General features: G+C 39.4%; 1 protein-coding gene across 3 annotated transcripts in view; it reads right to left on the bottom strand.

Moving 5' to 3' along the window:
* Ankrd29 (ankyrin repeat domain 29) overlaps nt 1–20,636 on the bottom strand; it is a 57,001-nt gene that overhangs the window by 25,486 nt on the left and 10,879 nt on the right. Inside the window, exons 2-6 of one of the 3 annotated variants that reach the window (XM_046433669.2) lie at nt 18,760–18,885; nt 13,058–13,156; nt 9,672–9,770; nt 6,362–6,460; nt 3,293–3,391 (exon numbers count right to left, since the gene is read on the bottom strand). In XM_046433669.2, the coding sequence (XP_046289625.1) occupies nt 3,293–3,391; nt 6,362–6,460; nt 9,672–9,770; nt 13,058–13,156; nt 18,760–18,885 (522 nt within the window). Of the gene's footprint in view, nt 1–3,292; nt 3,392–6,361; nt 6,461–9,671; nt 9,771–13,057; nt 13,215–18,759; nt 18,886–20,636 lie in introns of all 3 variants that reach the window. The other 2 variants (XM_046433676.2, XM_058578273.1) reach the window with 2 other exon arrangements.

The raw sequence follows: 20,636 nt of genomic DNA, 5'->3' as shown, positions 1-20,636 counted from the left end.
AAATACATACATACATGCATACATACATACATAAAGGTATTGTATCCTCCTACAACTAAAAAGAAATATATTTAAAAATATTTTTTTAAAAGCCCATTAATTTCAACTATTTTTAAGTCAAAAATCAACAAATAGCATTTTCATAGCAATTAAATCACAACTTTGAAGAGCTTAATTAATAAAGTGTGCCACATTTGCAAGTGGCTATAGGTATCATATTTTAATGTTTCAACCAAATCTACTGTTTTGTGATTTGACCAATGTAATAAAAAAGATAAAGATCAAATGCTGTTATTAATTTATTGTGCCACAATAAATCTGAATTTACCTTGTTTGCAAAAAAAAAAAAAAAAAGAAAAATAGACTATAGGCACCTTGGCTACTGATTCAAAGGTTTGACTCATGTCAACTCTACTTGGAAAGGACACATGGAAAGAAACAAAAATGAGATTTTAGAGTGATTGTGGAGTTCAAGGATCTCTTGACCTCCTTATGTGGATGGTGTGGAAGGAAAGTCTTCAAATTTCAAATTAAAAGCTTAGTCATTCCCACACCTGACTGGGGCTTGCTTGTGTTTATGCTTCCTCAGCACCAAGTATGAAAAAGGTCTCCATTTCGTTCTCAGTGGTAGAGTTACAAAGAAAAGTCATTCTTAGTACAGTTCAGATTCCCTGCAGCTCTGATCAAATGTCAGCTGAGCAATTTCAAAGCAACTTTATTAACATCCTGTAGTCATAAACCGGTAAGTAGGGGGACTCCATATAATGGCAGCACAAAGATTATAACTCAGATTTATCTAAGAATAGTAAGAAATGAAACTAGGAAAATATCTTTGTCCTTATTTTGTAAATCTGAGAACTTTTTGATAACGACACAATATGTCAGCTGAGATTTCAGAGTAAAGGTTGGTTTCCAGATGCTTTCCCTATAACATACTACCAGGTGCAGGTCATCTTAATGGAAATTTTGAAATTACAATTTCTTTTATTTTTTTTGAAAGCTTCTTATAACTTGTAAGAAAGTCAGCCAGGAGTCGTATAACTTTTGTCACTTTTATGACATTATTTGTTTTTTTAAAAAACAGAATGAAATCAGCAGAGTTATAATTTCAAAGAAGGCAGAACTTGGGCTAGTCTGACCTGGATAGATAAGAGCCTTTCATTATATACTCACAGCAAGTAGTAAAACTGATTACGATTTAAGAACACAATGGGGCAGCGTACTCTATAAAAAGGGAAAATTCCATTGCTTTTTTCTCTCAAAGCAATTCTTATTTTATAAAACACCCCTTTCCTGAATAATGGTGCTTTCAGAGCTGGGCTCTGAACAATTCAAAATGAGCCCATGAGGCGCAATCTTTGGAAGGATGTGTCTTAACTCAAGGGTGGGTCTTCAGAGGCCAGGTCAATCCCTTTGACCAGGTTATCCTCACTCCCTAGGAATGAAAACAACCACATGTTGTGGTTACTGCTGCAGTGTTGGTTTATTCTTTAACTTTTGGTTTCAGGGTCATTGCATGACTCAATTTAGGTTCAAGTGGATACAACATTTGAAACATCATCTATCAACCTTGTTGTTATTGTTGTTTGTTTACATACAGAATCTTTGGCATATGAAATATAAAATATATTTTACAAATAGATTTGTCAAAGTGCCATAAATTATTTGGGGAGGAAGTACTAGACGCTTGATAATCTTGACAATATCTCATGCCTAAGTTCACAGTGGCACCTTGGATAATCATCTCCAAATCAAATTTCTACAGTCTAAAAACAATGAATTTCTTTAATTAATTTTGGTATAATGAAATCTCTGATTCAGAATCAGTCAACAACTTCAAAATAAGAAGGATAGTCAAGAAAATAACAAACTCCATCCCAAATATCAGCTTTGGTAGGTCTTAGGATTCAACTTTTTCTGAATAGCGTTCTTATCACCATTTAAAGCTAAGATCTTTAAAATTCTAAAAATACAACTTTACATTCATAGCAGTGCCTGGCACATGATATGTGCTAGGAAACACAGATTGAATGTTGAATAAAACAACTATCAAAACTTGACAAACTCGAAGTGTTGTTAGGTTCATCGTGCCCAGCTTCCTAATTTTCAGATGAAGGCTGGAGAGGTTGATTTGTTGTTCAAAACCACACAACTTGTTACTGAATACAGCACTCCGTAATCCAGACCTTATATCCCAAAGCGCTTTCTTTCCTCAGTTTTTAATGAGCTTCTGAAGATCCGCAAAGCTTATGGCCAAGACCTCAGACCAACCCGAAGGTTCTGTAGAGAGGCATTCTGTAAATATCTAGGTATTCCCTTATCAGGTCAATTTCAATGGAAACCTGCCTGGGGGTCATTACTGGTAAGACATCAGCTTGGCTTTAGCCTAAGTACTACCTTTATAGTCATGTCTCACATTTACAGATGTGCGTCATGCTGCAAACCAGGCAGCGTGGCACACATCTGTAAATTCAGCACTTGGGAGGCTGAGGTGGGGGGATTGTGAGTTCAAAACCAGCCTCAGCAAAAAAACGAGGCAATAAGCAACTCAGTGAGACCCTGTCTCTGAATAAAATACAAAATAGGGCTGGGGATGTGGCTCAGTGGTCGAGTGCCCCTGAATTAAATCCCTGGTACCACCCCTCCCCTCGAAAATTAATTGGGGCAGAGAAAGAGCAACATATTATGCTTCCTTACTTTTGGAGGGCTCTTGACTGCTCATCAAGTGCTGCCATTGTTAGCTTGCATTTCTGTTCCTTTAAGTATCTGTGGATGGACTAGCCAGATGTTAACAGGCTGTTGGTAAATGAAATCTCAAAAGTGATATGATTTTGAGAGATGAAGGTGCAGAATCTGCCCAAGATTCCAACAGCCTGGGCTCCTCTATGTGTGGTGGAGGAAAGTGGGGGTAGGCATAGGAGATAAGGCAGAGTATCAGCAGAGGGGCCGGGCAGGACTTGCCTCTATTTACCTATGTTCCAGGCTAGCCAACACTCATTATTTCAGTGCAGTCATACTTTATTTGAACAGGAGGTGGCAGAATGCATACTTGACCTCAGACTAAACACTCAAGTTTTAAAAGCACCGGATGGTGATGTCAACTTGATTCCATAGGCTTTCTGGTTAGTCCAAAGCATAGTCCAGGAGAAACCTTAATCAAAGATTAAGTTTTCATCACAGGGGCAAAAGGGTTCAAAGAATGCCTAGAGCTGACTGGGTATCTTAGGTATGTCCTGCTAGAGGACATCTAACAGCCTCATGCACTTGAGCAAACTTCATCAATGGACATTACCTGCCTCGGCTGGTTGACTTTTGCTCCTGAAGACAGCAATAATCGAATAACATCTAAGTAACCACCTTGGGCCGCTAGGAAGAGGGCAGTGGCTCCATCCTGAAAGAAGGCAAATTGAAAGTATTCAAAAATTATGTCTTACGTTTATTTTTAAATAAATCAAAGTGAAAAATACATTTAATATAATTTTCCATTTTCATCTCCTTTTAGATTTTTATCCTTTTTTTAAAGAAAGAGTGAGAGAGACAGAGAGAGAGAAAGAGAGAGAATTTTAATATTTATTTTTTAGTTTTCAGCGGACACAACATCTTTGTGTGTATGTGGTGCTGAGGATGGAACCCGGGCCGCACGCATGCCAGGCGAGCGCGCTACCACTTGAGCCACATCCCCAGCCCCTCCTTTTTTTTTTTTAATGATGAGCTTAGTGTTAGATAACAACAAAAATACCTCAAACCTATTTTGTGTGTTTTTATGAATAGGGTGTAAAAATGTCCTTTCAATTTGATCTTTTCTACACCTTTGTCTTTCTTGGTCCCTTATCCATGTCTCCTTAACATACAGTTTCCCTGAGTATTAAAAGGCACAATAGGCTGGGGATATAATTCAGTGGTAGAGCACTTGCCTAGCACATGCAAGGCCTTCAGTTTTATTCCCAGTACCACTATCACCATCACCACAAGAATAACAACAAAAATTAAAAGGTATGATGTTTTCAGATAAACTGCCCTTTGAAAGAATCTCCACAAAGATGCTCCCAATCCAGGAGACATCAACAAATGTAAAAGGTGAGGCATAAAAGCCCAAAACTCGAGCTCCCATTTTCTTGAGTTTTCTTTTTAACTGGGTGCCTCTGTCTCCTGGGCATTTCTTTTTTTCACGGACACAGGTCACCAGGTAATTGCAGTAAATGTATGATTGACTGAGAGCACACATCTCCCAAATGCTCACTTCACCCAGAGGGCATGCACAGAGTAGGGTTAGCCTCATTGTTTCTAGATTGCAGTGGAAAACTCAGAGCACACCTTAGTGGAAAACACCCACTCAGCCCAGCTAATTATCACACCTCCAGTTGGGAATGCTAACAAACAGCTAAAACACAAAACACCTTTCCCTGCAAGTTCAACTAGGCGCCTCATGTGCAGCGTACTGGATTTCCAGTGGGTGTCAGCTGAGCTGCCAGACTGCCCTTAAGGCAATAATAATTTAAAAAAAATTAGTCTGTACAGATTTTTAAGCAGATACAGGGATAGAAATCCCAGCTGCTCCCTAATGCCTCAGTAAGTCTACCATGCCCTTAGCGGCTGCTCTCAGGAATTTTCTGAACTGCACCATCTATGCATCCCTGGGGCAGTGATGCATTTTTCGCTGGCATTGCAAGTTTCAGTTCCTAGAAGGGATCCCTAACCCCTGCTCCCCATCCCCGTATGTGGTATATTCGGGTGAGAGTAAAGGGAAGTTGTGATGCACAATTTTTTTAAAAATTGTGTTTAAAAAAACCTTTTTATTTATTTTAGAGCTGACTGGGTAGCTTAGCTATATATGACAGTAGAATGTATTCTGACATATTATACATACCTGGAGTATAACTTCCCATTATTGTGGTTGCACATGATGTGGAGTTACACTACTCATGTATTCATGTATGAGCATAGGAAATTATGTCCTATTCATCCTGTCCTTCCTATTCCCATCTCTCCTTCCTTCCCTTCATTCCCCTTTATCGATGCATAAAATTTTTGATTCGGCTTACAATAGAAAGGAATTTGGCATTGGAGGTTCCCCCCCAAAACTCTGTATTTCTGCGGTATGTGTCCTCCAAGAGTCTTCTGGAAGAATATTTTTTAATGAGTACAAATTCTCTACCCATAGTCAATTTGGATGGCTATGAAAATCACAATGAATTTCCCTTTTCAAAGACTTTGTCTCTTCTTATCAATCTACACATATATGCACTAGTAAACACACTCAGGCACACCTTACCTATATAAAGCCAAAGAAATAGCTAAAGCTTTAGGCCTGTGTTTCTTAGATTTGGCCACATGTCAGAACCACCTGTTGCTCAAGTTGTGCCCTCACTCTTTTTGGATGGCTTGGTAATTGAAATATTTTTTTTAACGCTCCCCAGGTGCTTCTAATGGGCAGCCAGAGTTGAGAATCACTCCTTTAGATCATTATCAAGTAACTCATTCATTCTACTCTTAATGCTGCAGGCTCAAAGAGTGTCACAGATTTTGAAGTGCAGAGGGGTAAGGCTAGTTGCCATGGACTTCAAAGAGGCCTGTGATTTATCAGAGCTAACTAGGTAAACTTGGAAAGGGTACTCCAATGGAAACGTTCACACCTCCACAGCTCATTATCCAGCTATGAAAGCAGAGTGCCCTAGGCAAAAGGGCTAAAAACCTAGTTTGGGGATAATCTAGAATATGGTTCCTAGATTGTTGGAGGTAGGAATTCTTTCCCTCCTCTCCACGAGATTCTGTCAAGTCACTTCATCTCCCCATATTTCATTTTTTTCCCCTACAAAACCGGGAAAACATTTTCCATGAAGCCTATGGAATGACAGTCACAATTAAAAGAGCCCCAAGGTAATGTGATAATTGCCAATTAGCTACAAATAGACCCACACTAGCAATGGGTGCCTTTCAAAGGTCTATGGTGCACCCTCCCACCCACCTGCTTCTCTCCTCCTTGTGTCCTTCCTCACAAATGACTATACAATAGGACAGTATATTTTGGTTATTGGCAAGTCCACATGCTGGGCTATGTGGTCATCATGATATGAGTGATTATGTATCTTATGATTTTGAAGACCTTAATGTGCATAGGTATCTGAAATATTTCAGACATACAACATTTAAGACTGAGGACAAAAAAAATGATGGGTAAATATTATATGGTTTCTATATAGAAAAAGCTCATGTGGTCAACTATATCTTTTCCTTTTGATGTCTCAGATGAAAGTCCCAATTTAAAATGTTTTTGAAGTTGGTGTTTCCAACATCTGGATTTAGACTGCAATGCTGTGTGTGATGAAGGAAGGAGCAAGTGTCCGCTTGAAAACACACTCACATAAAGTTGGTCATGGATGTTGGCTCCGTGCTTCAGCAAGGTCTCCACCACCTGCATGTGCCCATACTGACTGGCAGCCAGCAGGGCGGTGCCCCCATCCTGTGGACATGAAAAGTATAAATGCCTTTAGAGAAGTATAGGCTCGTATTTACCAAGGAGCTCCTCACATAGATAGAACTTTGGAAGAGAATCTGCCCATAGATAGTAACAAACTCTCTTTCTTTCACCCTTTTACCTTTGCATTATAATCATGATCAGGTTCATCTTAAGGACATGTCTATGTTGTACACTTGGATGATTTGCTAGAGATCTATTACAGTTATTTCACCAAGTTATTATGATAAGGAATTTCCCATGCTGAATGCAGAACCATCTATTTGCTTCTCAATATGAGTAAAACAGAGCACAACATCTGTGCCAAGTCTTGTCAGTTCCATCCTGGAATAGCCAGAAGAGCCTCCCATGGCTTCTGGCCAGAGACCTCCCTCCCTAACAAACACTGGCTTCTCCCTGTGGTGCCACCCAGTTAAAATCCATTGAGTATAAGATGCTTTTTTGGGTGACCCTCCGGAACCACTGCTTTCTTGGGGCAAGATTTGCCTCCATTAAAAGAGCAGAGGACGACAGCATGTCCCACGTGTCTCTCACTGTCATACCTAGTGTTTTCCTCTGAACATCTGCCAATTTCCCAGGTCTCTTCCAAAGTAAGGGCCCCCAAACAAAGTAGAACACTATAAAGTTGGTGTGCTCTGATGTGGAGATTCCTTTCTTCCATCTACTCTACTTTTATTTCTGTGGCTCAAATTAGAATTAGCTTTGATGCCAACCACATCACACTACTGACTCATTGAGTTTGTGGTCAATGAAAACCATTAATGGTTTTTCTCAGGCACTACAGGTAAGACATTATCTTTTCCTTTCTAGAATGGTTGAGTTGTTTGGCTCTGTGAATTGTTAGGTGGACATTTAAATAATTCAAGAACATGTAATCTGACTAAAAAATATGAATCACAAATACGATACTGTGGTTTCTAAAGTTAGGAATAGGGTTTTTGTTCGAAAGGAGTTCCACCTTCAGAGGGTCAGATTTAGTAAGTTTGTGGTGAGGATGTTTGGCTGTGTGGTGGGGACGGGTGCTGAGCTGGGCCCTGAGGGGTGGGGAAGGGAGAGGAGAGGGACTGAAGGCTGCAGCTCATTGGGGAGGTTTGAGGGGGGATCAAGAAATTGCTTAATAGCATCACTTAGTTCCACTGTTTTCAGGTTTTGTCCTGCCAATTTTCTCAGCTATTTGACTAATGAGGTAACAGAAGAGTAAAATACAATGATTATGATAGAACTGAGCCCTGATTTTTAAGGACACAGTTTTAGATTATAACTTTTTAAATTTAATACAAAGAGAATAACTGTTGAAACAGTCAGTTTTGAAGACAGGAGCATATTGAAACTCACAGCCTCTTCTTCCCTTGAAAGAAAAAAAGCTCTTGGACACCTGCAGTTGACTTAATGGAAACCTGTGGAATTGCTCCTCTTGGGCCCCCATGTGCTGTGGATTTCTGGGACAGGACAAATTGGCTCAGGTGTAAAGGCTTTAAGCCAGTATTAACTTGTTAACCAAGAAGACTGAAGTAGTCACATGGTCACACATGATCATTCTGACTTTGTTAAAGAATGGAGATTTAAGTTCGTAGACCTTTCTATTTTTAGTTGCATTTCTCATTATAAAATATGAGGTGGGGGGGCTGGGGTTGTGGCTCAGCGGTAGAGCGCTCTCCTCATACGTGCAAGACCCTGGGTTCAATCCACAGCACCACATAAGAATAAATAAGTAAAATAAAGGTATTGTTTCCAACTACAACTAAAAAATAAATATTTTTTTAAATGAAGTGATAATTAATATAAAATATACATAAATATTTTGTATTTCTGTATATTATACTCAGTATGTTTGGAGATGTGAGCACAGTGAAATAGCAGGTTTCAGAAAAGGCGGAAATCCTATATGAGATGTGGATTTACTTAATATTTAGCAATTTACCAGGAAAAAAGATCTACCAGAAATTCCTTTGACATCTAAATGTTACATACAGTTGGTTAAGAAAACCTAAGTTTCCAACTTGGAAATTTTTTTCAGGACTTTTGCTTTTATTATGATTAGGCCAGAAATGAGCTGACGACTACAACAATCTGTTCATACTCTCCTACTACAGAACATTACCAAGTAAATCTAGGTTGTGAACACAAAATTGGTCTTTTTGCAAGGCTTGATTTTTTTTTAAGAGTCTTTTTAAAAATATTTTTTTAATTATAGGTGGACACGATATCTTTTTAAGTATTTATTTTTATGTGGTGCTGAGGATCGAACCCAGTGCCTCATGCATGCTAGGCAAGTGCTCCACCTCTGAGCCACAACTCCAGCCCCTTGATTTTCTTTTTTTTTTTTTTTAATTTTTTATTGTGGGTTGTTCAAAACATTACAAATTTCTTGACATATCATATTCCACACTTTGATTCAAGTGGGTTATGAACTCCCACCTTCACCCCATACACAGATTGCAGATTCACATCAGTTACACATCCATTGATTTACAAATTGCCATACTAGTGTCTGTTGTGCTCCGCTGCCTTTCCCATCATCCACCCTCCCCCCTCCCCACCTCTCCCCTCCCCTCCCCTCCTCTCTCTCTACCCCCTCCACTGTATAACCCTGAGGGTCTCCTTCCATTACCGTGATTTTCTTATCTGCATAAAATCAATAACTTCTTTAAAGGAGGGACCACAACGACTTGCCCAACTACATAAACTGTAAATGCCTTATCTATTTCAGTGATAAATGAAAAGCACTGCTGCCTTTAGAAATTTCTTAGATTTACTAGGATCAGATTAACACTTCCACTGATTCTTATTATAGTATTGAGGTTAATCTTGAAACAGAACAAAGTTACATGGAAACAGAGAAAGTTAGAGAGCTACCTGGTGCTGTACTCTTCCTGATTATAAGATTTAGTGTCCCAGACACTGGTTGTCTTGCACCAACCAGTGCAAGAAAGAGTTCAAATAATTCCTCAGGAAATTCTCCCATTTTGAGCTCAGAGCAAAATCATAAGTGTTTGGAATGAATTCCAAGAACTATCCCTGAACCATTATAAGTAACATGGTGAGGTCCATATCTGTAGGCTTGAGAATCTTGTAGAAAGCAGAGCACAAATTTGTATAATATTGCAGAAAGAAATTATAAAAATTGGTGGTTTCTTTAATACCCAAGACTTCTGAAAATTTTCAATAGGGTATGAAATCAAGAAGGTTCTCTTACTTTGGTCCTACATTCCGTAGATGCTCCAAATCCAAAGAGAAATCTCACGACATCATTATGACCTTGTTGGGCAGCAAAGAAAAGGGCAGTTGTACCTGACTGGGAGAGAGACAGGCTGGCTTTGAAAGACATTTAGTTAAATTACAGATTTATACATTTACAAAGAATACAAAACATTATCCCTGCATGTAGACTTTCTAGCTTAGGAAGGGGCTGCATTTAAACTCATTTATTTCATGGTCAGGGATGTGACAAGGTGAAAGAGAGCTTTATTCCTGATATAGTAGGGTGAATGGTGTTTCCCTGTAAGATGAGGTCCAAATTCCTAAAACTCACGAATATCACCTTATGTGGCAAAAGATGTTAAGGATTTTCAGGGGATGGACCCAACCTGGGTTATCTGTATTGGCCCTAAATTTAGTGATAAGTGTCCTAATAAGTGTGAAGCAGAAGCCTCATTTACAACAGTTAAAATGTGGAAGTAACTGAAGTGTCCATTGATGGATGTACAAGCAAAACATGGTATATCCATACAATGAAATATCATTTAGCTTTATAAAGGGAGGAAATTCTGACACATCCTACAATATGGATGAAACCTGAAGACGTACTAAGTGAGAAAGCCCTGTCACAACAGGACAAATACAGTTGGATTCTACTGTGGTGTCCAAAGAAGTCAACTTCATAGAACCAGAAAGCAGGTTGATGGTTGCTAGGGGTGAAGAGGAGGGAGGAATGGGGAGTTACTGTTTAATGGGTTCAGACTTTCAGGTTTTACAAGTTGAAAAAAGTCAGAGATGGAAATAGATTGTTTTTCAATATGTTTTTGACACATTAATAAAAAGCCATAATGACAGCAGTTTGAGCCAATTTTGTAACTTACATACTATCAACCATTACCCATGAGAATGGAGCACTTCATAGATAACAGAATCTAGATTTCAGTCTGGAATGTGAATAAAGATCTTAAATGTATGTACTTTACTAACTGAAACCCAGGGTCTCATACTAACGGCATTTGTAGTTCCTGTGTGTGCCAGTTATAATCAGCCATGACTTCCGGTTCTCTACAGTGATGGTCTTTCAGGACAATTTAGCTTCCAGTTTGCCACCCTAGAAAACTCTGGGTATCTACAGAGCCAAGCTAAGGAAATAATGACAGGTATTTTTTTCAGAAAACAAATATTTTGATTTTAAAATGGATTAATAATGGACCAAGGTATAAATCCACCCTAAGAGTAATTTCCAAAGCACGGCAAGGCTCTCTCATCCAGCTTCCAAATCAGGTGGGTGAGGTTGGGTCTCCCTTTGGTTAGCAGTTCTATTGTCCCAGATTGGCATGGTTTCAGGATATTCAAGGGACTTCTAGAAACTTAAAGAGTATCATCATTTGAGCCATATGATTTACCTCCGAACTGAGTGTGCTTTGGTAAATCCTCATCTCTAAGACTAGTTGACTAGTTGAACCATTGGAACCAAACAGATTAGTATAAAACCATCAAAAGTATCTGTGTAGAAATCAAATGCTTCTCTCTCCTTACTTTTCTCAGTTGTTCTAAACAGGCTTTCGTGCATATTGGACCTGCACTTTGGGATGCGGTTTTTGAGCAAGCAGATCTGGATCACGTTGTTTTCTTTAGAGAAAATGTCTTTGCTTTAAAGTTATAATAAACAAGGACCATAAAACAGAAAGGAAGAATACAAATGATGATGGTAATTTTAAACTATAATTCTAAATGGATCTAAAGAGTTTCATCCCAGAGGGAAACAAAGTGCTGATGTGAAAAATGACCTAAAACAATGATCTATTGTTATGGAAATTGTTCAAAAGAACCTGGTTGTGGGAAGATTAACTGAACTTGCTGTGGTCTCTTTACACTGCCCCTCTTAATAGGCCAGCCTTGCGGAACAAGGGCTATGGGGAACTAGATTCCAGGAACTGTCAGTCACACATTGTTCTTTCATGATCTACAGCCAAGGCCTCCAATACCCAGAGAATGACAGGAAGGACTACTGGATGTACTTTGGAACTCTTGACATAGCCCATAGACCTGCCTGATTGTGTCCTAACTTGCTCCACTTAGGGGTGGTGGTCCAGACTGGAAAGATGGGTTACATTAGCTTTGCGAGGCTTTGGTTGATGAGTTATCTTTCTGAAACAACTGCAAGGCAGAACTTGGGATAAGCCCCGATCAAGGAAAACCAAGTGCTCAGTCTGGTTTGGAGCTTGCCCAGGATGCCCACCTCAGGTCTGAGTCAGTGTGAACTGAGGGGTCAGATTCACTCTCAGATCTCCAGAGCACATGTCTCTATAAAGGTTGTTTTACCAGGTCTTAGGTCAGCTTAGAAATATATGGAGGCTCTTAGGACTGGAATCCCAAAGTATGTTAAAATATCTCAGCCTTCCTACTCATTTCTAGATTAGACCAAAAATGGATCCTCTGGCAAAACCACACTCCGAAGCTTATCCTGAAGAAAGTGTGGGCACAGGCTCACATTTTAGTTCAACATTCACCCACATGGCTTTTTTTGGGAAAGCTTATTTAATACATGGCCAGACAGAAAAGTCCTTAGAAGAGATGGTTTGGTGAGGATGATTGAGAGCAAGCAAGATTCATTATGAATAGATTGGTGACTAAAAACACAATGACCTCTAGGAAAATCCTATAAATGCTATAGCATCTATGCCAAGGGAAGAAGGAAGAACTGATTTATGCATGAGACAAAATGTGTTAATGTTTAAGAAATGTGGTAGGAGATTTGGTTACTGCTTGCTATGCATTTGATGTGGTTTCAGGGTGTCCTCCAATGTTTCATGCACTGGAAGCTTGTGCTCTAGAGTGGCAGTGTCGAGGCAGTGGGATCTGAAAGAGGTAGAGCCTAATGGAAAGCAATTAAGTCATTGGTGGGTAGAATCTGGAAACGATTAATGTTGGTCTCAAAGAGTGAGTGAGTCTTGTAAAAGTGGGGTGTTATAAAGCAAGGCCACCCCATGTGCTTTGTTTCTTCTGCATGCAGCCATTTCTATTTCCCATCTTCTTCCCTCCCATGTTGTAATGCTGCCATGACCAAAGGCTAAACCAATGGGGCCACCCAATGTTGGACTTTCAACCTACAAAACAGCAAGCTAAATAAACCTCTTTTCTTTATAAAGTACTCAGCTTCAGGTATTATTAGAGCAACACAAAATGGATTTTTAAAATTACCTCAGACATGTCCAGTGACAGTCCATTCCTCAACCTTATTTAAGGCACAACAAATTCTACAATGAACTTTAACGTAGTAGAAAAGCAATAAAGACTCTTGTCCTCTTACCAATTCATTATTAGAATGACTTCAGATCTCTTGGCTTGGTCATTTTTATTCAAATGCATAACCTGACCTACCTCTCTCTGGAGGTTGATATCTGCTCCTTGCAGAACCAGTTCCCTTACGCAGTCAATGTGGCCTGCGTAGGAGGCCACCATGAGGAGGGTGGTGCCATGCTGGATGAAGGAGAGACAGATGAACAGTTAGGCCCTCGTTATGTCAGAGAGAGGGATCCTGGAGAAGAGACCACAGAGATATCAGCTCTACCCAGAACAAATCCAAGTGCAAAATTTCCTGCAGTGATCAAAATGCCTCATGAATCATCCTATAACACAGTCTAGATGGGAAAAAGCAAAGCGACAAATGCTGAGGTTTATGAATTCACTTACTTCTATTAGTTTCAGAAACAGAGTCCAAATGAACCATGGTCATTGTATTTTAAGGCATCAGTGATACAATTGCTCTCAACTTATGATTTACATTAAATTATTCCTGAGCCAAATGCAAAAACCGGTTAAACAGTACCAGTTGATTTTCTGAACTTAGAATTCTTCTTAAATTTTTTAAAATAATATTTATTTTAATTAAAAAATTTAAACTTGTATTTAGCAATCTTTAACTTCATAATGATTCAGATAAAGATGAATGCGTTGAGACTTCAGAATTGAAAATCAGGGGTTGAGGGGACCAAGTCTGCCTGTGTCATCAAACAGTAGCACAACCTGGGACAAGTTGCTTACACCACTGGGACTCATTTCTTGCATCTTAAATTGAGGGGTTGAAGAGGGTGGTCATCAAGGTCTCTTGATTCAAGGGCTTGGGGGGCTGTGAGATAGTTTAGCAGAAAAGCATGTACTTAAGAAAAAAAGAGAAAAAAAGATTTAAGGATTTGAGGTATGATATGTACCTGTCTGGTTGAAGTGGAGTTTTATAGTTTAATTTGCAATTGTTTTCAAGGGCTTGAAATTGTAATATTAACCACCACCTTCTCATATTTAGCAACCTGCCTCCCAGGAATGGATGACAAGAAGGACAGTCTGCACAGGAAAGCTTACTAGGTATGCTTAGTGATTAAGTGAATTTTAGTCTTTGTGCTATTTCCATGCTTGGGAACCAATATGGTTGACTGGTCACTGACAGTATGAACTTGGACACATTATTAAACCTTTACAACTATCATTCTGTTTGTCAGTAAAAAGGGGGAATAAAAAGGTATCTAATTAAATTAGTAAAGAAGATTATTTAGTCAACCAGTTTAGTACTTTTTAGATTACTAGTTAAGAAAGTATTAGATATTAAAAGATATTATGATAAAAGTTCAGTAAATCTGAGGTCATCGCCTAGCTTTTGTTGACATCTATCAATGGCCATGTTAGTTTTGGGAAAGTCTTGTTTGCTTCACATGGAAAGTACATAGAGTCAAGAAAAGCTAATGGCTTCATGGTAGTGCTCAATGATACTTCTATCCCACGTGACCATACCTGGAATTTGGGTATGAGGCTGCATAAAGGCTGTATCATCCATATTCATTTGAGCTCCTTCCTTTATATTCTCCAGATCATTAGTGGCAAGCTTGGTATTACCAACTTCCCCCTTTTTAAAAATAATGTCATTGTATTTTTATTTATTTATTTATTTATTTTTATGTGGTGCTGAGGATAGAACCCAGTGCTTCACACATGTAGGCAAGCACCCTATTACTGAGCTACAACTCCAGCCTCCAACATCCTCTTGAATGTGAAGAAATTTTTAATTTAGACAGCAGATAGGAGAACCCTTCATACTATAGTCTGAAATGTGTGGTTCCAAAATTCATGTTGGAGTGCCCATTGTGGTGGTATTAAGAGGTAGGGCTTTGGAGGAAGTGATTAAGTCAAGAGAATTTTATCTTCATGAGTACCCTGAAGTTGAAACCAGGAGAGGTGGCACACGCCTGTAATCCCAGCAGCTCAGGAGGCTGAGGCAGGAGGATCACGAGTTCAAAGCCAGACTCAGCAAAAGCGAGGTGTTAAGCCACTCAGTGAGACCCTGGCTTTAAATAAAGTACAAAATAGGATTGGGGATATGGCTCAGTGGCAGAGTTCCCCTGAGTTCAATCCCCAGTCCCCTGGCCCCTGCTCCCTAAATAAGAAGTTGAAGGGACATCTTTCCCCTTTCCACTGGTGAGGAAGAGCAATAAGTCACCATCCATGAACAGAGGGTTAGTTTTCAGCTGACACCAAATCTTCCAGTGCCTTGACCTTGGATTTCCCAGCATCCAGAACTGTGAGTAATAACTTTCTGTTGTTTAAAAATTACCCAGTCTTAAGTATTTTGTTATAACAGTCCAAATGGACTAAGACACTTAGTTTAAAGCCAACTTGACTAGAGCTATGAACTGGGGATGTAGCTCAATGGTAGAGTGCTTGCCTATCATGCATGAGGCTCTGGGTTCCATTCCCAGTACCATCTGCAAAAAAAAAAAAAAAAAAAAAAAAAAAAAAAAAAAGTCTTGCACTAGAAAAGCTATAAATATATTGAATATATACTTTTATGTGAGAGGATAGACATTTTTTAAAAAATCATGGGCCACACTGGTCTCAGAATAAAAATTAACTGTGATCTAAAGGAAGTACAAAAGCACTTAATTTTGTTATTTGAAAAAGAATAAAAAATGTTAGGTTCATATGTTTTTTTTTTTTAAAAAGAGGATTCAAACAAATAACAATAATACTTCTTTGTAGATTGTATTTCAATTCTATATCATGGTCAACTGAGAAAAAGTCAGAATGGAGCAATGGAGAAAGAGAATAAAGAGGTGTTATGATAAATTGCACAAAAATATTTTACATATTTAACATCCATTGGCTTGACTGATTTTAATTTTCTAAAGATAAAGATTGCTTCATGTCACTGACTCATGTTAAAATGCATTTTTAAAAAACCTAATTGGTTCTGAACAGAGCAAACAAATATAATTGTATATAAATATAGTGACGCCCAAAATCAAAAGACAATGAAACACATACATTTATACATCTAAAAAGGCTAAAAGAAAACATTAATCTAGGAATCAAAGGTGAATCAGTGTTAGCAAACCAAAGTTTCTGGTGTACAGTAGGTGGCTCAGAGAGAAAAATATTTGTTTTTTACCATGCTGTTTGTTAGAAAAAAATCTGAACATTGTCACACTTCAGATTAAGGACAATGAAGAAAGTCCTGTGGGCCTCTCCTTGCTTTCTTTCCTTTTCTATTAAAAAAAATTTTTTTTAAATTGTTGATGGACCTTTATTTTATTTATTTATTTTTATGTGGTGCTGAGAATCAAACCCAGTGCCTCACACATGCTAGACAAGTGCTCTACCACTGAGCCACAATGCCAGCCCCATTCTCCTTGCTTTCTAATGGCTCTCACAGGCCTCCTAGGTGATCCTGGGGCTGGCCCCATAAGCCAGTAAAGTACTAGCCTAGATATCTCATCGGAAGAGATCATCCTGGAACCTGGAATCCGTGCTCAGATGGCCTTTGAAGGAAGCAGAAGCCCAGCCAGTGACATTCCAAGAGAAACAAAACCTGTACTATTTCCACATATCTCCTGGCTCTCAGTCACCACCAACCTGAGAGGCCCTTTCAAAATAACACTGTGTCTGAAATGACCACCATGTAGCATGCTCCTTGGGTTAAGGAATCATCTCTCCGGAAATCTGATTAAATGGCTTTTTTTTTTTTTTTTTTTGTGCGGGGGAGTTCCAGGGATTGAACTCAGGGGCACTCAACCACTGAGCCACCTCCCAGCCCTATTTTGAATTTTATTTAGAGACAGAGTCTCACTGAGTTGCTTGGCCCCTTGCTTTTGCTGAGGCTGGCTTTGAACTCGCAATCCTCCCTTCTCAGCCTCCCGAGCTGCTGGGATTATAGGTGTGTGCCACCACGTCCAGCCTGATGAAATGGCCTTTTACTTTTTTTCCCCCAATGGCTTTTTAATTTAGACAAGAAGAGACCATCTACAAACCTATTAATATCTATCCATGGAAGCAAACTTTGTGGCCAAAATAGCTGGTGGTCACCCAATAGACAGACAGGGACAAAGCATAAGCTCTGTTGGAAGGAAGGTGACAGGACAGATGACTTAAGAGTGCCTGCAAGGGGGAGAGTGTGGGGTGCAGCAGGCTGGCCTTGAGAAGCCAAAAGTCAGGAGGAAGTATTAGGGGCATCTGAATAGGAATAATTTGAAGAAAAACAGAGAAAGTGGTCATCAAAGTGGTTAGTGGTTGAGGCCACAATAACTGGCCTATCCCATTGTGTTGGACAGTCTCGGGTAGGACCTAGACCTGTGAGATCCAAGTAAGAACAGGACGGTCAGTTCACAGATGCCCAGAACCCTGTGTCAGCCTGGGTTCTGGCAAGGAACAGATGGTACATTCAAATTAGGATAATTGGAAAGAAATCTAATAAAGAGACTATTTACAAAGCTGTGGTATATATGTGTAATAAGAATTGTAATGCAAAAAAAAACCCCAAAAACAAAAAACAAAGTACATGTATAAAGGCATGAATTGGCGTGAACATACTTTATATACAAAGGTATATATAAAAAATTGTGCTCTATATGTGTAATAAGAATTGTAATACATTCTGCTGTCATGTGTATTTAAAAAAATAAAATCAATTAAGAAAAAAAGAAAAAAAACCATATACATGAGAAAGAGAGAGAGAGAGAGAGAGCGAGCACTGTGGCCTGGGTGTTAGAGGCTATAAAGAACAGTGTAGTTCTGGAAGCTAGTAACAGTGGGGTTCCATGACCAGCTAGGCCAGAAGTGCAAGGGGAAGAGCCCGGCTCCCAGGATGCACACAGTGAGAACATCACTGCCAGACAGAACAGGGAGGGCCCTGGGCTCCCCAGCCCTCTCTCTTCCCAGCCCCTGTCTCTTGCTGGTGCTTCCATTGGCCAAACCCAACCAGAGGCCAGAGAGAAGGAGGGCAGTATGGTTCAGACTCTGGAACACGGAACCAGGTAGAAAAGGGTACGGAGTGGATATGATGGTGCGCACTCTCCTGCCCTGATCCCCAGTGGGCCAACTGGAGCAAACACTTGGGCTGGTGGTAGACTTCATTTACCAAATTTGTGCAATAAATTTGTGTAATGGCACCCCTTGTTTGCAGAAAAACAATAAGGTTCCTTTGAAAGCATTTTGATTAAAGTTCTAAAATCATCTTCTCATCTGAGATGCTTTTTGTCCCCAGAGATGTAGAGAGGTCCTGCTGAGCACAGGAGAAATCATGGCCTCTAGTGGAGGAGGGAAAGGGCTCTCTAGATGGGACCTGCCAGTAGGAATAGTATCTATTTTTATTTCCCCTTCTTACTTGACAGTTAATGTCTTTTTGTTTATGAATGGTGAAGAAGGGATAGGAGGCTGGGTGGAGGCTTCAATGTCTTAGTTTTCTCAGTTTTGTAGAAAATCAACTCCCACATCCACAACAACCCATGTGTGCTCTAAATTATCTCACTTTTTTTTTAAAGTACATTCTTTTACTCAACAGTCTATTTCTTGGAACCTGCCAATTCTGCTTCCTGTGCCTTTTCAACCTTCTGGTGGCTGTCTTCCACTGTGTGCATGCAACTGTTTCCTTTCTGACTTTACCTGTGTGTTTTTAAGATCACCACTATACACAGCACTTTTTGAAAGGGATAAAGCAAGCAAACACATAAGCAAGTAAGTCAACATTGTAAAGGGAACTGTATTGGTGAGATGCTGTCGTGCCTGCAGGGTGGAAAAGGGTGCTCTGGGCATGCAGATACCATGTCCCTCCGTACACTGTCTCTGCAGTCCACATCCACTCGACCACTGTTCAACAGCAGCTTCAGCAGGGCCAGGTTTCCTCTCCTTGCTGCCCAGAATGCAGCGTTAGCAAGTGGAGTTTCCTTCTGCAAGAGCAAAACCAACCAGAATCTTAAAATCAACATTAGTGAACATGACTACTTCTATGCATCTAGATAATACCATTCAAAAGGGAGAATCTCCAGTTCTGTTATATCGTTTGAAAGATGCTCCCTGGGCAAAAAAAAAAAAAAAAAATTGTAAAATACTTGGTTGTGGGATGTATGTTTTTGGTGGCAGACACATGAGCCACAAAGTTGTCTTCAGGGCACTGTTGTTGATAATACAGCACTATTAATACCCCGGTTCCCACCAATGTCCTCACTTTCCTGCCTCTGTTGTGTCTTTGTTTACACAATTTCCTCTTCGCTTGAAATGAACTTTCCCCATCCTTCAGGGTCAAGGCTCTGTTCAAATGCCATTTCCTCTCTGTAACACTGCAAGTCTCTTCACTGCTCTGCAGAGCACAATTTCTCCCCATTCTGACATCTTTCAGGAGTTTATTGGTACTTTTTCTATGTTCTCAATGTTTTCTGACTCCAGTTATTTGAATAAACCCCTCACTTTCCTCTGTCTAATTTTCTGTGCTACAGCTGGAACATGCCAGAAGTTTCAGATGAGAACAAGGAAGCTTGGGGAAAAAAAAGATTTCTCCTGTCAATGGTGCTTGTGTCCAGTTGCCCTTATTTTACTTAATAATGGCCTCAAAGGGCAAGAATCAAGATTCTGGCAATTTTATTACAGTATATTGTTATAATTGTCCTATTTTATCCTTAGTTTTATTGTTACTCTTTTTAAAAATTTTTTTTATTGTTGATTGTTCAAAACATTACATAGTTCTTGATATATCACATTTCACACTTTGATTCAAGTGGGTTATGAACTCCCATTTTTACCCCGTATACAAATTGCAGAGTCACATCAGTTACACATCCATTGATTTACATATTGCCATACTAGTGTCTGTTGTATTCTGCTGCCTTTCCTATCCTCTACTATCCCCCATCCCCTCCCCTCCCCTCCCCTCTTCTCTCTCTACCCCCTCTACTGTCATTCATTTCTCCCCCTTGTATTATTTTCCCCTTTCCCCTCACTTCCTCTTGTATGAAATTTTGTATAATACACAATGGAGTATTACTCTACATTAAAAAATGACAAAATCATAGAATTTGCAGGGAAATGGATGGCATTAGAGCAGATTATGCTAAGTGAAGCTAGCCAATCCCTAAAAAACAAATGCCAAATGTCTTCTTTGATATAAGGAGAGTAACTAAGAACAGAGTAGGGACGAAGAGCATGAGAAGAAGATTAACATTAGAGAAGGGAAATTGTATTGTTACTCTTTTGCTGTGCCAAATTGATAAATGAAACTTCCAGAGGCATGTGTGTTTAGAAAAACAGAATACAGATAGTGTTGGGGATATTTGTGGTTTTAGGCATCTACTAGGGGTCTTGAGAAGCATTCCCTGTGGATAAAGAGGGACTACTGTAATATATAAAATAAAATAATTCATAATGTTAAAAAGAAAACGCCCATAATTTCAGCTATCAAGGAAGCTATCTAAAATGAAGGGACAGGGACAGCAGAGTGATGACAACATTTGTTGGTGTGAGGATTTCATTTCAGAAGTCCTTCAGCACCTGCCCAATGGCTGCTCTTGTGCATATCTGGATGAGAAGGGCAAGCTGGGGAGTGAATAACCAGATCACAAACATACTTTGAATAGTTTCCTCCTGGCTCATTTAGGAGGGGGAAAAAGAAAAACACTTCAAATTCCAGGCTAACAATCTACCTTTC

Source organism: Marmota monax, unplaced genomic scaffold (genome assembly GCF_021218885.2).
Source record: "Marmota monax isolate L192 unplaced genomic scaffold, Marmota_monax_Labrador192_F-V1.1 WCK01_AAM20220418_F8-fsc00126, whole genome shotgun sequence".
NCBI lineage: Eukaryota > Metazoa > Chordata > Mammalia > Rodentia > Sciuridae > Marmota > Marmota monax.
This window is presented reverse-complemented; position numbering and strand designations above follow the sequence as displayed.